The 16,136-nt window shown below is 39.5% G+C and overlaps 2 protein-coding genes across 2 annotated transcripts in view; one reads left to right on the forward strand and one right to left on the reverse strand.

The window, feature by feature from the left end:
* tesk2 (testis associated actin remodelling kinase 2) overlaps window positions 1–10,461 on the reverse strand; it is a 30,099-nt gene extending 19,638 nt beyond the window's left edge. Inside the window, exons 1-4 of the mRNA XM_056391700.1 lie at window positions 10,062–10,461; window positions 6,657–7,105; window positions 5,405–5,524; window positions 768–889 (exon numbers count right to left, since the gene is read on the reverse strand). Of these exons, the coding sequence (XP_056247675.1) occupies window positions 768–889; window positions 5,405–5,524; window positions 6,657–6,779 (365 nt within the window). The 5' untranslated portion in view covers window positions 6,780–7,105; window positions 10,062–10,461. The remainder of the gene's footprint in view (window positions 1–767; window positions 890–5,404; window positions 5,525–6,656; window positions 7,106–10,061) is intronic.
* Window positions 10,462–10,717: 256 nt separating this feature from the next.
* On the forward strand, window positions 10,718–16,114 carry LOC130178384 (gastrula zinc finger protein XlCGF48.2-like). Its single transcript, XM_056390527.1, has 2 exons — window positions 10,718–13,144; window positions 13,690–16,114. Exons 1-2 carry the CDS (start codon window positions 12,799–12,801, stop codon window positions 14,598–14,600), a joined length of 1,257 nt encoding a protein of 418 aa, XP_056246502.1. The 5' UTR covers window positions 10,718–12,798; the 3' UTR covers window positions 14,601–16,114.
* The last annotated feature ends 22 nt before the right edge of the window (window positions 16,115–16,136 follow it).

Consider the following 16,136-nt stretch of genomic DNA (forward strand, 5'->3'; position numbering starts at 1 on the left):
ACAGCCTCGTCCTGTTCCCTTGTGATAGAACGGGTGCTCCTCGAGTTTTAGCCTGTAGGGCATCTGCTGCAGCTCTAACAGGAGCTGGCAGTTTAGAAAATCCATTGTTAATAGGCTCTGTGTTTGACACAGTTTCTAGCCAACCCCAGAGGAAACAGGTCACAACCACAGACTCATGAACAAGTGAGAGAGGAGGTAAAGGCAGAGGCAGACTATATGAGTAAATATATTTAATTTATAACCAAAGAGGCAAGCTTTACAGGAAATGACTAATATAATGTGTGACACTGTTTACACAGAAATAATGAGGATTTATTCTTCATTTATTATTAGCAGTTCCTGAGTGACCTAAACTGTTAAGCCTTAGAATAAGCCTATTGTGAATTTATGAAAGCGAGATTATTCCAAGTTATTACTGGCATCTTATTGTTGAATGTCTTATAATACACTGATACATAACAGGCCTTTTGGATTTGACTATTAGACATGCTAAAAGGAAATCACTACCAATAATCTCCCAGGGCTAATCATGTTTTACAAAGTAGCTCATGTTACATGAAGAGTTAACTACAACAACAAAGTGGAGAATTATCACATTATTTTGCTTGCTTTGTCTAATGATTAACATAAATGCAGCTTTAAAGCTGCTTTCCCAATAGAAGAACAAACAAAAAACAAAATAAAATTCACACATTTTTAAGTCTGGCTTAAAATCTTTAGTAAGCTCCCCCCACTTGTTTAGATCAATAATTTATTCAGTTACCAACCTGAGTATGTTTGGATGTGAAAGCCGGTTCATTAGCTGGACCTCTCTCAACATGTTAGCTCTGTTGCTGCTGAGCTTGTTCATCTTTAGAGCCATAACTTGGTCTGAAGCTCGATGACGTACCTGGAAAACAGTCAAATGGTGCCACGTCTCAACATGCTGCAAGTACAGTCAAATACGACATGAACAATGGTTAAATCATTATGTATGAACTACACCGAACATAACCTTTATTTCGGATGGCTATAAAACTGGGATTGAAAATATGAACGTTTCATTCAACAGTAAATCAAAACTATTCTGTTTAATTTTCAGTTTGTGTTACTAACAATCACTTTAATAGCTTGAAACACTGCTCTTCTTTTAATGGTGACTGGAAAAAAAAACCTGTCTCGTGCAGCATTAAACAGAGTAAGCAGAAAAGGAAGGCAGCACATAAAAGAGAACTGAAATGAGGTCAGTCATTGCTGACCAGCCATGACAAAATAAATGTGTCAGTCCAGACCTGCACAATCAATTTTGTATTATGCTGCATTGGGATTTTGGTTTCCATCTAATCTAAAATTAAGTGAAGGCATCACTGTACCACCATCCATTCATCCATCCATTCATTGTTGACCTATCCCAGCATGCTTTGGGTGCAAGGCAAGCAAACACACTAGACAGGTCATGGCATAAAGACAGCACTGAAATCCTTCCTGCTGAAGTTTAAAACGATACATATGTTGCTTTAATATACCACTCGTGCAGTAAGATAATCTTGTTCTTCAAGTCGAGTAGAGTAACCGAGATGCACGTTTACATTATTTCTGACTAGGAACAAGCAGTATTATGTGTTCAGGAGTGAACTGAAATTCAAAGATTTTAATTTGGAGTAATTTACACACTGACTGACATGTACTCACCGAAAATAACTGCAGTCCATTTCTATTAAGTGAAAAGCCTTTAAAAGAGCACTTAGCACATTTAATCTCTGCATTGAAGCAGTAAAACAATAAAATATATTTTTTAGTACTATTAAAGACCAGGAGCCAACGTGCATTACTTTTTCTTGCCCCAGTCACTGTCTTTGAAACAGAAAGGTGAACTCAGGCCGTCTTACAACCTGTTTCAGTGATGCCATGACACAAATTAATTACCAAGAATTCAAGTTCTTCTGAATGCACTCATGGTGCATGCAAATAGGAAATATCAACTAGCAAACCACAGTCAGCAGAACACCAGATGACTGAGCTGCTGCACACTGATCTATCTACCTACACGTGCTTACTCACTTCCTGACAGCAGAGACATATTTAGATCACAAAGCAGCTTTTAATCCAGTAGTTTGAAAAGACGAACTTGATCCTCTGTGTATATAGGTAGGCATCGTCCAGCAACAAAGAGCCTATTCAAACATTATCAAGAGCTCCAGACAAAGAATACAGAACAGGAAGAAGCATCATACATACGTGCAAAAACACTTACTGTCACATCAGTGACATTGAGGGCTGTGGACATCATAAACATCATGACCATTTTAAAAGGATATTTCAATACTGCAAATTTCCACTACTGATATGCATCATTGTGGGGAACAGAAATGATGACATATGATTAGATATGATTATTTATATATCATTTGACAAAAAGTATGGAACATACTTTGGATAGACAGCTCTCCCAGGAAACAGCAGTTCAGACTAGGAAAATCCTGATAACTTTAATCTATGGAAATACGGTACCAAAGAGACTGTCAAACATATTCACTAAACAGTGGGCAGCTTTATGTCATCCTGACCATCTTCCATCATCACAGCCACAGCAGACCAGTGACAATGGAAGGCAGTATCACTTACATTAGGACGGACAACTCACCGATGGGACAAAGTCAATATGGAGTACATAGGAGGCGTTTACATTGAAAGTCAGTGAAATACACTGCTGGACAAAACTGTTGCTAGAGTGAAAACATCTCTCTATGTAGTGTGGAAAAATCATAAAGGATCACGCAGTCTGTTTCAGTTTAAGGGAGCTCTCTGTGTCTGTGTCTACTTCTCTCTCCCCATCTCATACATACAGACACAAAAATCTCTCTGTTCAAGTTCAAAGGAAGGGGCCTGGCTGTACGAGCCGACAGTCTCCGCCACAGGACAGCAGAAACAACAGATGGCCACTCCTGTGAAGGCCTCCTCCCCCCACATCCGTCTATCCTCCTCCAACCCCCCCCCCTTTCTTCACTCTTCACATCCCCCCATCTGAATTTATCCCTGATCCCCCTCTTTCTCCTCGTAGCTGTGGCCTCCAACAAACCGTCATCCCCAATCCTCATCTTCCCCCAGTAGTAGTACCATCTTTCTCTCCCACCTTCCTCTCTTGTCGCCCCCACCTTTTCCAACTCCGCTCTAGCGTGCTCTCCTCTGCGATATGTCTTTTCACCACTGCACATTTCTGGAAAACATACCCCCGGTGTCCTTGTCCTCTAAACCTTTTCTCCCTTTTCTCCTCCTCCCTTTTACCCCAGCTCTAGCAAAACCCTACATCACCCTCTTCTCCAAAACCGTGTCTGCCCCCATCCCTTATACTCACTCAACCCACATATTTCATCCTTTTCAACAGTCTTGCCATCCCAGCTCTCCACCATCAGAAGCTTTTTCCTCCTCCTCTTAGCCTCAACCTCTATCTCCATTAATGCTGCCGCCTTTTCATTTCATTCGCCCCGACTGAGCTTTTCATCAGCTCTCTGCCATTCCCTCCACTTCATTTCCACTCTCTTCTCTCTGCCTATGGATTCCTTTCTCACCTAGGAAAAAAATGTTGTTGACAGGGATTTCCCAAAAGGCCGAGGTGGTGCCTGACGTGGCAGCGTTCATGCAGCGAGTCAGAAGTTTACAGTGCTGTTGCCATTAAATTCCAATTTGAATCAATGCATGAATCAATAATTAGCTATTACAGCATCACATTGTGATGTTTGGCCTACATTTTCCACAATAATAAAGCTGTGTACACACATAGCTTTAAGCAGGTTCAACTCAGGCAAGATATACCAGACAACTTACAGCCTCTATCATAACTTTCCTGTTCAAACAATAAATGATTTGCTTCATGTGTATAGGTGTCTATAGGTGTATCCTATAGTGTTTTCTAGAGAGGACAGACAGAATGTAACAGAATGTTTGGACAGCCTCTCTTCACTCCAGCATCAGCAAAATACTAAACCTGAAAAGTGTTTTTTCAAACACCGGCACACCAGCAAACTGACTGCTGTTTAAGCCAAAGTGTCCATATTTGTTTCACATACTGATACACGCTGTAAATGTGGATATATAATTAATTGAAACTGCTCACTGTTGTTTATTTGTGCTGCTCTGTGGTTCACTCATTTGCAGTGCTGTCTGTTATGAATAAGCTCCAGTGTTCAGGAAGCACACAATGGGTTGTTTTTGACAGCTGGCATACCCAGAATACAATGGGTGACAGTAAACAAATAACTTAATATGGGCTTCATATGGCTAATAAAAATAAATAAAAAAATATGCCTTGATTTACTCCACTACAGACCTTTCAAGTCGGCTCAGGCCATCCCTGACCAGATGCACAACACTCAAACATCACTAACAGCTGTCAGACACTATCAACAGTAACATCAATCAGCCCAAGCCCAAGTTACAGCCTGAAAGAGAGACACAATGGAAAATGAATGTCACCCCAGTTCACCAGTCCAATAGAGATCTACTGTTACATAGATGCACAGTACATGGTATACCATTGTGAGCTAAGCTCATATTGAAATTCCAATATTCACACAATGACAACAGAAACACAAATGCTTATAAATCATAATAATCCTTGTCAACTTTATTCTGTGTGTTAACCCTAAAGCTTGTACAGACTTGTACATATATGCAGAAAAGCTCTACTTATCTAGGTTAAACTGGGCCCTGCAAAGATCCCAGTGTCACGGTGGCCTTGATAATACATCTACCCAGAGGAAATGAAGAAAATGAAATTTCTCTTCTGATAGATGTTAATAACAGTTCATTTAGCAAAGCCAAACTAAAAACTCTAAATGCGCTTGTGTAACTCCCGTTCACATGCCTGGAGGGGGAAGGGACAAAGTAACAGGGTTAACAACCCCATATTTAAGTGATGTCTTTGAACTGATTGCAGCATAACTTGACCTAAAAATGTCCATGAAAGAGTCGTGAGTGAAGATCAAGATAGCCCAGAAACAATCGGTCTTTAACCCGCCGAGCACATCAACTTGACAAGTCAAATCAAACGGAAAATAACTTTGGGTGTCATTTCTTCACTTATAAATGTGATTGTGTATTAGTGAGAGCCACGCACAACAAGTTCCCCTTTTTTTATTCTGATCCTGACCAGCGACATAAAAAAGACGTAACACATGAGCATGAAATCAATAGTGAGGTCGAATGAGTATGTGTTATTTAAGGGACTGTCTAACCTATTATAAAACACACCAGATGGATGAATGAATGGAAGCATGGAATAAAAAGACACAGGAACACATCAAAAAGATAAAAAGGAACAGAAGGTGAAGTCAAGCCAAGGAGAGACTGAGGAAGTTCATAAAAGTGAAGAGAAGAAAATTATAAGAGCACATCACGAAGCAAGTAATAACTGATCTCCACACACCTTGAAGACATCAGAGAAGAATCCAGAGCCAATCCACTCACATGTGAAGTCATCAAGGCGTGTAAGACAGGAGAAGGCACTGATAAGGGCTCTGTAGGATGATGGCCACACCCTGCCCACCTGGAGAAGATATGAACAGACTAGTAAAAACAGGTCAAAATGGGTCTTTTATCTTATGTATATGCCCTCGGACCACTATTATAACTTTCTTGTTTGTGTGGAAAAAATGAAACACTAAACACTAGATATAAAGACTGATTTGCACCAGCATACACAGATTTTCCCAGTTCATTTTTGTGTCATAAGGCAACCAAACCACTCAACCCTCCAAATCCTAGGTATGTATCAATGCCTAAACAGATTGAAATAAATTGATCACCAGCATTAGCATTTGTTGAACCATTACTGTTCATTAGTGTTGCTCATTTATGCTGTAATTTGCATAGAAAAGACCCAGATGCAAAACCAATGTGTGTAAGAGTTGATTGAGGGACATGGCTAGCATGGACATAACCATGAACACATGACATAGCCATTTTCATTTGAACACTAACACTTACCAAAACAAAACCACTTTTAATCTCATGCATAAACTGAGCTTTCTGATTTTGCAGGCCAATCACTCTGCTGAGATCCACATTTTCACCAGAATGAGGCAAAAGTCAGTTGAGTTGTGGATCTTCAGTGATTCCTGGATGAACTGCATCATAAATTAATGCTTTATTATTGACAACTAGAGCTGAAGCAATCAATCATTTAGTCAATTACTCAATTGACAGACTATCTTGATAGATAAAACATTAAAAATGTGATGATCAATAGCTCAGTTTAGTTACTTTATTTAGTAAAGTTTTTTGGGGGGATTTGCTGATTTTGTTAGTCTTATATGATAATAAACTGAATATTTATGGGTTTATTAAGACTCAATAAAAATCATTAAATGGCACACAACTTACAACTGATTTTATCTCATGACTGTCCCAAACTGGAACCAACTCTGTCCAACCATATCTGATCAATCCTAATTACAATTATAATATGCCAAATGATTCTGTGTGTGTATCAGAACTGTTAATTTTTTTTTTCCCAATGTTCTTTCCATGCAAAGTAGTCAAGAAAGCCAAAACAGTCTAATCAATTATTAATACTTTGCTGAAATCTTTATACTTGTACAGGAACCCTGTATACTGTAATGTATGCCCTGCATCTTTGAAATGCATCCTACTCTTTAAAATAAAGAACAAAGACTGACCTGTGGAGATGGGCCCATGCCCATCTCGCCGACCCCTACCCCTCCGATACCGTCCCTGTCCTCACTGAGGCGTTCGGGTCGTGTAGGGAACCCAGCGATGGAATTGCGTTTATTCCGGTCCATGGTGATGTGAAAGATGGTGATACCAGTGAGGGTAATATGAGCCTTATTCTGTAATGTACCCACATGACAAGCGGACTAGATTGTTTAAACGGCGCCGAGGGCTCCACGGCAGAACAGGATTTACTCAGTTTGTGTCCTGGGATGAAATATGTCACACACATAGACTTCAGTTTTAAAATTTTGTTAAGGGCACCCCTGGTGACAAGCCCTGGCTGGGTCCAAGATGTTTCCTACTAGTCCAGTTCCTCACTGCTTGTAACTGAGGAGTCCACCAGGATGAGAAGGACTTCACATATTTGACAGATGTACAGTAAGTCCTTGGAGACCTAGAGAAAGTAAAGAGAAAAATGAATGAAGGGGCCTTTCATTGGTTTGAGACGCGTAAAGTAGCAGTGGTGGCTATTGTTCATAGATTTATGCCAAACAAACACTAAAATCAAAAAAACTAAATCTGTAAGCTATTCTTTCATTAAAGATTAAGGTGTTTAGCAGCAACTGTAGCAGTAGACTGTGTCTTGCCTAACGATGGATGAGACAAGCCACTATTGCTCAACAGGCCCAAATGTAATGGCTGTAATAGGGGCCGATTGTCCAATTATGGGAGATTAGCCAAGGAATAGCTCAGGTCCCGGACCTTTCTGCCATCCAAAACAAAATCAGCAGGGTACAAACGGGAACAGGAAAGGAGGTCTGTGGCTAAAGGTCTTTTTTATACTTGTAAACAATGTGGCTTTCATATCTAACTTTTACTTGAGGCCAGAGGGAATATTTTTTTGATTTATAGAAAATGTCAAGTCTAGTTATAAATATTTCTTCCACATTAATCCAAAGAAAGATATAACAGTAGATTAAAACTAAAAACTGAAAAACACTCTCCCATCAATTTTGTTTTCCTTTGAAGAGAGCCTATGTATTTAATTGAGTAATTACCCCCTAAGTCTTAGTAACTACATGCAAGCTGATGCTAACGACAGCTGCATGAATAATCTATCTATAAACACTTTTCAACACTAGTGAATTTCCAGATTATATACTATATCATGATATATACTCAATTGACAGTTTCCTAAAACTGAATATTAAAACCGTAGATTAGCAGATTGACATTGCAATGCAAAACATTTCTCAGTTCCAGCCCCTTAATTGCAAGACTTCCTGCTTTTCTCTGTCTGACTGGACCGTTGGTAAAACAAAAAAAGTGACAACTGTGATGGGTATTTTTCACTACGGTTGCAGCCCTATTCTCACCCACTTTTGCTGTGTTACCACACTATCCTTTTTAATACTACAAAGCCTGCCATCGTGTATTCTGAGATTTCTGTCCACACACAGTATCAATATATTTCAGGAGCAATCAGAAATTTACAATGTTTGTACACAGGACATAACCTGAATTATTCAGCAAAATGTGTTCAGGTAAATTGGGAGGCACAGCAGCAGTAGTAGGAAAGATGGAGACTTAAAATGAACACACTAAAGAGGTCTATTTTAAACCAAAGCAGAGGGTAACAAAAGTCAATCTTTGGCCCAGATGAGGTCTCATAAGATCAGATCCTAAAAACAGCATTGAGATGACACAGCCAGACTCTGCTCTGGTCCATTAGCATTACATCACAGACATTAGACTCTTTGAGCGTTACTGTGGACCTACTGGACAACTTCTGAGATCATTCTCTGTCCCAGCCACATCCTTAAAAGGCTTTTCATCCTCCTCTTTCTTTTTTCTCTCCAATGACACCTCATTTTCTGCCTTGTTGAAATGGTACGGCAAAAATAAAAGTGCCTGTGCCAAGAAAAATGCAAGCCACAAGTGCCAGGCCTAAGCCTTCCTATCCAATTTCAGTTGCTTTCCCATCCAAGAGCCAAAACAGAGACACACATTTCATCTATGTGGTTCTATCTGGGTAGACAAGAATAGGTCAGCATGTAAAATTCACCCTTGATACAAAACTAAAAGCTTCTGTAACCACACACCCACATCACTGGTTAAAGCAGCTTGATATTGACTAAACACAAACTTCCTACACTCACTAGTGATGCAATGATATTATGATGATGATAAATTGATGATAATAACTGCGTTATTCTACAAGCTACTGCAGGTGGGTAAAAACCAGTCTTCATTTTAGATGATCCTCACAGTCTAAAGCAGTATACTGACCACCAAAAAGAAGTTTTACACCCACCTCTGCTGTAAACATGAAAAACAGACATCATTCAAAATCACTCCACCAACAGACAGTCCAATTACAGGGAACACAACTCTAGCCACATACTATAAAATTACTTTATACCATTAAAAACAAGATCATATAACAGAGCCCTGTAATATTTCGCAACACGTTAATCCTCAGTGAACTATGCAGTTGGAAATCTTCATTAAAATGATTAGAAGAAAATGTAGGCCACCAGTGTTCATTACTATATTTGTTTCCAAAATATACCATGTTGCCTACATATCTGAAGGGCATGCACTTAAAACACCACACTAAAGAGACTATGCGTGGAAAAGGGTGGAATTTTAAAAGGCAGCCTTTTTTTGGTCTGTAAAATGTGGCCTGTTGGTACTCCAAAACAGATGGGACATCTCCAAAGCAGCTTCAGGCCAAATGTTTCAACAGTAGTTTGGGGGCTTGAACACTATCCAGCTGTGCCCCAGTGGATTACAGACTAATAGAAAATGTCAGCAATAAATCAAAGCTTAAGTGATGTTATAATGATAGGTTGAGCAAGGGTAAGAGTGTCTCTGAAGTGCAAGAGGTATTAAATGGGTGTGTGTGAAATGTGTCTGAGATCATTTGCTCGTGCCCATGCAAACAAATTTCAGCATTTAGTAATCTGCTAGCCTTTCTCCTATGAGCTACAGAGACAGCTGAGAGATCACTAAAAGAGCAATCTTTGTCAAGTATTTGTGCAAGGTCACATTCAACAAAAATGAATAGCAGCCTCTTATCTGACCACAATCTATTGTGGTTAACTGCCATGATATGTGAGCCGCTGCATACCTGTCATTCTTCAAGGGTTTAAAGTAATGAACAAGTCCATGGGGCAGACACCGTGGAAAAAAACTGACCATTATCTGGATACCATGGACAGCTAATGAGCCAACGCTGCCAAGAGACCTTGATGCAAGTTATATTAACCGATGGCAGTTAGGTGAAGAATTAGTAGCTGGTTGACCATGTTTAAATTGTTGGCAACACCAGGCAAAAAATGTAAACAAACCACAGCAGCAAGAGCTACTATTAGCTTTAACTCCTGGTTAAAGTTTAGCAGACTTACCTGTTATTCTTCCAAAGAGATGTTTGAAAGAAGAGTTCAAGCTGGGATCCATTTATCGAAAACGACAAGCTAACCCCCGAAACAGCAAAGTTTGTAACGCAGCTAGCTCAGTGACTAGCTCACTGGCTAGTTTGTCAACAAAACTCGAGCTAAACCAAGCGCTAACGTTGACAGACATTAGCCTGAGATCCACTACCAACACACACAAAACAAGAAGTTTTTCGTCGCAACGGTTGAAAAGTCCACATTTCCAAAGGCTGACTTCTCAAAGTAAACTCGAAGTCTGTTTCTGTTGTCCTTGTTTCCACAAAAGAGCAAAGTAAGATGTTTTTTTTTCTCTGTTTTGTACCGCCCGGGATAATATTTCAGACGCTTGTTGGTGTTTGACAGCTCTGTCGTCTCTTTGCTCTCACCCGAGCACTCCCACTGACCCAACCCACATTTGATTGGCAGGTCAATGAACCAATGAGCATGCGACTTTCTGAGCGTGCGTGTGAACTTGTAGAAAACAAAATAAAGGACACGTTAAAAAATAACGATTAAAAATAAACCGAAACAAAACAAATTTAAAAGCTATTATTTTGTTGTGAATTTCAGTTCACATAAGAGATACTGGAGTTTAGCTATACAGAAAGTTAAAGGGATAGAGAGAATGAAATCATCATCATTTCTGGTAAATTAGTTTTGAAGTTAAACTTCAAGTTTATTTAGAAAGGCCTTCTACAAATTCAGTACATAGTGTTTTCGGGAAGGAAAAGGAGCCATACATTAACAAGGGAAAATAAAGAGAAAGGGCAAGAAGAAATCAAAACAGCACAAATGCAGAAGATGCAAATAAATTTCATATTGAGAACACTAAACTGACTGAAAAGGTCAAATTGGCAATATGAGTGCAATCTGTTGTTGGCTTAGTTTTTCACCTCACTCAAATATAATTTTTGACAAATGGCTTAAGCTTAGATTAGTTCAAACAATTGTGCGTTGGCGCAAACTCTTTCTGTAGTCTGTTTTAGGTAATGCAACCACAGCCACTGCTGCTTTTGTTAGATCCATCCCATGTTTATTGTGTCCATTGTGTGCCAAAGCCCTTTGATGTCCAACAAACTGGAGAACTTGAAGGCATAGTCTTTTTTGTTCTGTTTTTTTATCATCCCGATTTTTTATTATCAGATTGCTTTAACAGATTGCCACTGGTTTATGAATAACTAAAATGCAATAAAAATATCTGTAGAATTTATTGGTCAATAAATATGTTACAGGCCTGTCATTTGTTTAATTCATTAAAATGTGCAGGTGTAAAATGATTGCATATGTTTAATACTTACAATCAGGTCCACAATGTTTGGTAAATTAGCTAAAAAACTTTACAATGACAAACTGCTGCACCAAAGATAAAATTCTAAATCAGTCTAAATCATAAAAATGTTTCCTTCATGAACCGACTCTTTGACCTCAGCCTTTAGCTGCTCTCATGGAAATAGAGCATCACCTAGTGGACAAAATTAGAAATTACTGCTATACACATCAGACTCAGACAACAGCATCATATTGCAACCCACTCTTGGTTTTCTTAAACATTGGCCATTGGCAGTTTGCTGCAAGTGACATTTTGATAATTTTGTAGGGGAAAAGTCTCAATTTTGAATAGGTGTTGATGTTGGGTTACAATCATGGGCGGAGTGGGAGGATGGGTGGGGTCCAGGCCCAGATGTTTTACAAAAAGCCCAGACTCTTATATGAAATTTATAATATAACTTCAACTTAGTGTTATTTCCTTTCAGTCTCTCTGACTAGGCCAGCAAAGCAACGGAGCTCCATTAGTGCTGTACTGCGGAAATAGCCAGGTCGCCCTACAACTTGCAGATCATTCAGGCTTATTGTGCAAAACACTTAGCATCACATGAAAAATATCAACATTATTATGTGCAGTAAAGCCATATTTGCATTCACCAGTGTCCAGGGGTGTATTTGTACAACTATATGACACGTCAGTTTCTAATTTTCTAAGGTTATGTAACCACTATTCCTTCGGTGCCAAGTTTACATACATTAATCAACTACAACTGAACATTCAATCAAAAGTTAGACCGGCTTTATGAGTAGTTCATAAAGTTATCATGTTAAAATTCATTTATTTACAAAAAAAAAACTGGTTGTAGTATACTGCAATAAAGGTTTATGTCCATATGGATCTAAAAAGAAATTGCCAAATCAGAACTTGTAAAACTTATGGTAAGGCTCTTGAAAAAGTCAAAACGGTTTTTACTGTATGTGGTTAGATGAAAGAATGTGTGGAAAAACTAATAAATGTTCTTGGGTGTGCTTTAGCCTCTCAAATGGGATGATTTGGGTCCTTTGTCTGTCATATATATTAGTAAAAAAAAAATTGTTGTTGTTTTGGATTGTTAGTGCGATGAAACAACAAATTTGAAAGTTTCATTTTGAGCTCTGGGAAACTCACATTTGACAAACTACAACCCAAAGATAATTGACGTTCTTGCCTTCTCAGTCTGATCATTTTTGATTTATATATAATTTATTTATTCAGATTTTGCTGCTGAGAAATTTTGTCCTTTCTCTAACACCGTATATCCCCCGTCACGTGACCACGCCCGTTTCCTGTTACTATTGTATTACACTTCCATGTTTTTCGCCTTAAACAGCAACGGTAATGTAAATTACAGCGTTAAAACTGCGGCTGCTGTGTGATTTCTCCCCACATAACAAAGTTAGTTTAATGTCTGCCCACGTCGCTTCAGCCAGCAAAGGTGCCAAACCGGCGGGGGGCAACATGGCCAACTGTGTGGCTTTCCAGAGCAAGTTAACCTCGATCATGGAGAAGCTAGCTAAAGCGGCCGTGTTAGAAATCAGCAGACTGTGGGAGGACGGCTTCGCCCTCGTCCAGGTCGAGCTTCGCCGGAGAGAGAACGAAATTGAAGCCCTGAACACAAAGTTGATGCTGATGGAAAATGAGCGACTGTCGATCCTGTTTCAAGCACAGACTACAAATCTGTCCTCATCATCATCATCATCTTCTTCCAAGAGAGAGCAGCAGAACAAACTGCTGCCGCCCACCGGTGATGGTAAGGATAACCGGTACATGGATAATAGATAATGAGCAATGTATGTTTTAAAGTATACTGGTAACACTCACCTCCAATTAAGTGTTCATAAGCATTATATACACATTTAATAAATGGTTTAATAAACACTTAAAATTGCCTGCACACAACTACATTATAGTGTGTTATAATTCTGACTTCTATGAAAATATATTTTGTGTACAACTATATTATCATTCTTTATCTTTTTATACAGCCGCCTCCACTTAAGGGTGTCCACAGCAGGAGATATGGTTGTTAAATACATTCGTTAACACTTAAATCTGTCTACTACTACTACATTATAGTGTGTTTTAAACCAAGTGTGTTGCTGATAACATGACAGTAAATAGTGTAAAATGTGTAAAATCAGGATAATCCCTGACTGCATTTAAGCAACATGTTACTATCATTTAGTGCTGAAAAGGTGGTGCCTCAGTCACAAAGTTAAAATGTCTGTAAGTGATTTTTCAAAGAAACTGTTCTGCTAAATAAATGTTAAAAATGTACCTGCTTTGTTGTTTCAGGGCCTATTATAGATTCAGTCCAGAAATTATGCTCCGAAGCGAGTGTCAGAGAGAGGCCGGACAGCTCAGCAAATCACACACCACCACCACCACCACCCATTCAGGCAGAAGAGCCGTGTGAGCAGCTCAAGTCTGACTATTGTGAAAGGGACGACATAGATGATGAAGACTTAATAGTCAAGCTGGAGGACGAGGACGATGTCCAGATTGTGGAGCAGATCCTGGACTCTGATCACAGTGTTAACGATGGAGCTGGTCACCACGAGATGGATCCTAACCACCAACCTGCCGAGGTCCTGGAAGAAAAAGAGAGCGAGCAGTGGACGACTGTTTCGATGGGAGACAGCAACACTGTCGACGACTCGGACTGCGTTTTTGAGGCAAAGCAGCTGTCACAAAACCAGGACTCAGAAATCCTGCTCATTCAAAATGCCTTGGACATTTTCGATAATTCAGCAGAGACAGCATATTCTGACAGGTTTATGAGAGATAATGGACAAGGTGCATCAAGTAAATCAAGGGCTTCTTTGACTTTAAGCCAAGCTCAGCCAAGTCAACCTATAGAAGCAATAAATCACCCAGAGAGAGGAGTGTCCTTCAGATTCCTCTCAGAGAAACCACCACAAACTAAAAACATGTCCGCTTTTAACCCAGACAGCCGATTATTTCTCTTAAATGACCCCGAGTTTCATAAAACTATAGCGAGTCGCCGCATAAAGGAGAAATGGTTCATCTGCCCGTTCTGTGGGAAAAGCTTTGATCGCGTCAGCCATCTTGAGATTCACCAGCGAATTCACACAGGAGAGAAACCATACACATGCGACACATGTGGCAAGTGTTTTTCTCAGAGGAGTAACCTTCGCACTCACCAGCGGACTCACAAAGAGGCTCTATCCCAAAATGCAGTTTGATTTAATAGATTTTGAACAATGTGGAAAGCTAGAATTGTCTCTGTGGCATTTATGTCTAGATTCATTAACAAATTCTTTGTATTTTGATATGACCAAAACGTAATGTAGCTGACTGATTTTACTGTGCACTCATTTTTTTAAATTCTAACTTTGTCATAGCTTTGATTGTAAGAACTAAATTTGTTACTTGTGGACTCTTTGTAAATTCAGCCAATATAGAGATTTATAAAAATATACAGGGGCGTCCATCCCCAAGGACAAAGCTGAATATTGACTTCTTAAGGTTACAGAAAAGGACACAGTTTGTTCTATAGTGTCTGGGTGTTGGGCATGAGTGATTGTGCATCAGAGAGGGTTGGAGAGCAAGCCTCTCTATATGATCACTGTAGACCCTCGGATATCCCTTAGCATTACAATTTTCACATTCAATGTCCATTTTTACTATCGAAATAGGCAAAAAAATAACAATTTTCTAACCAGTTTCCCTTCACCTGATGGAAAGATAACAAGGACAAATCATCAGAAATGGACAAAAGATGATTGCAGCACTTAGATATGAACCCACATCATGTAACAGCGGTCAGAACACCGTGACCTGAATCGTCTAATTCTGCTGAAACAGGGAAATTCTGTAAGTTTGGTCATGGGTACATTTCAATAATGTAAGTTGTGAGACTATAGCGATGTATTTCCCTCTGTAAAGTCCTGTCTATCTTGTAGGAAAGGAAGTACTGAAGCTGGTCTCTTTTAGCATTTTGAGAATTCAGCCTTACAGCTGCAGCTCGTATACTTATGGGTCAATTAGCAACCTTCCTAATAAGAAAACACTTCTTGAACATTAATATTGTTCAGTAACTTCCTCCAAAGCAAGAGATCCCGAGGGGCTCCATAGCAGGCTTAAGAGAGGTAGCATGTCCCAGGTCCAGCTCAAGGTCTCCTCCAGTTGTACATGCCTGGTTCACTTCTGCCCAAACTATCCGCTCTGAGTGGAGAGGCAGCATCCTGAAGGAATAGTTTGACATTTTGGGAAATGCATCTGTTTACTGTCTTGATACCACTCATTTTTGTACGGTGAATATGAAGCTGCACCCAGCAGCTATTTGGCTAGTTAGCTTAGCATAAAGACTAGAAGCAGGGGGAAACGACTAGCCTGGCTCTCTCCAGCAGTAACAAAATCCTCTTACCAGCACCTCTTCAGCTCACTAGCCTTATGATTACCATCCAGACATCAGAGAGGAACTTCTTATCTAAGAAAGCAAATTAACACATTTACCAAACTGTCAAACTAATCATTTAATACAGCGGTTCTCTGAGATTTCCTACTTGTATCCACAATCTCAACTATTTTAGTTATTACTGAGCCAATGAGGAACACAGAGAAAGCAGGAAATCACTACAGCCTATTACAGCAGCTGGGGTCAGCCTCGTGATGCCCTTTATCCTCACACGACGTGAAACAATCTTAATTATCCCAAGTTTCAATAAAGGACAATGACTCTGTTTTTAAACTTGAATACGCTGTACTTTCATGACTAC

This window comes from Seriola aureovittata, chromosome 12 (genome assembly GCF_021018895.1).
Source record: "Seriola aureovittata isolate HTS-2021-v1 ecotype China chromosome 12, ASM2101889v1, whole genome shotgun sequence".
In the NCBI taxonomy this organism is placed as follows: domain Eukaryota; kingdom Metazoa; phylum Chordata; class Actinopteri; order Carangiformes; family Carangidae; genus Seriola; species Seriola aureovittata.

Coding starts and splice junctions, on each gene's coding strand:
- LOC130178384 (XM_056390527.1), top strand. CDS start 12,799: ATGTCTGCCCACGTCGCTTCAGCCAGCAAAGGTGCCAAACCGGCGGGG. Junction 13,145..13,689: donor GCTGCCGCCCACCGGTGATG/GTAAGGATAACC, acceptor TTGTTGTTTCAG/GGCCTATTATAGATTCAGTC.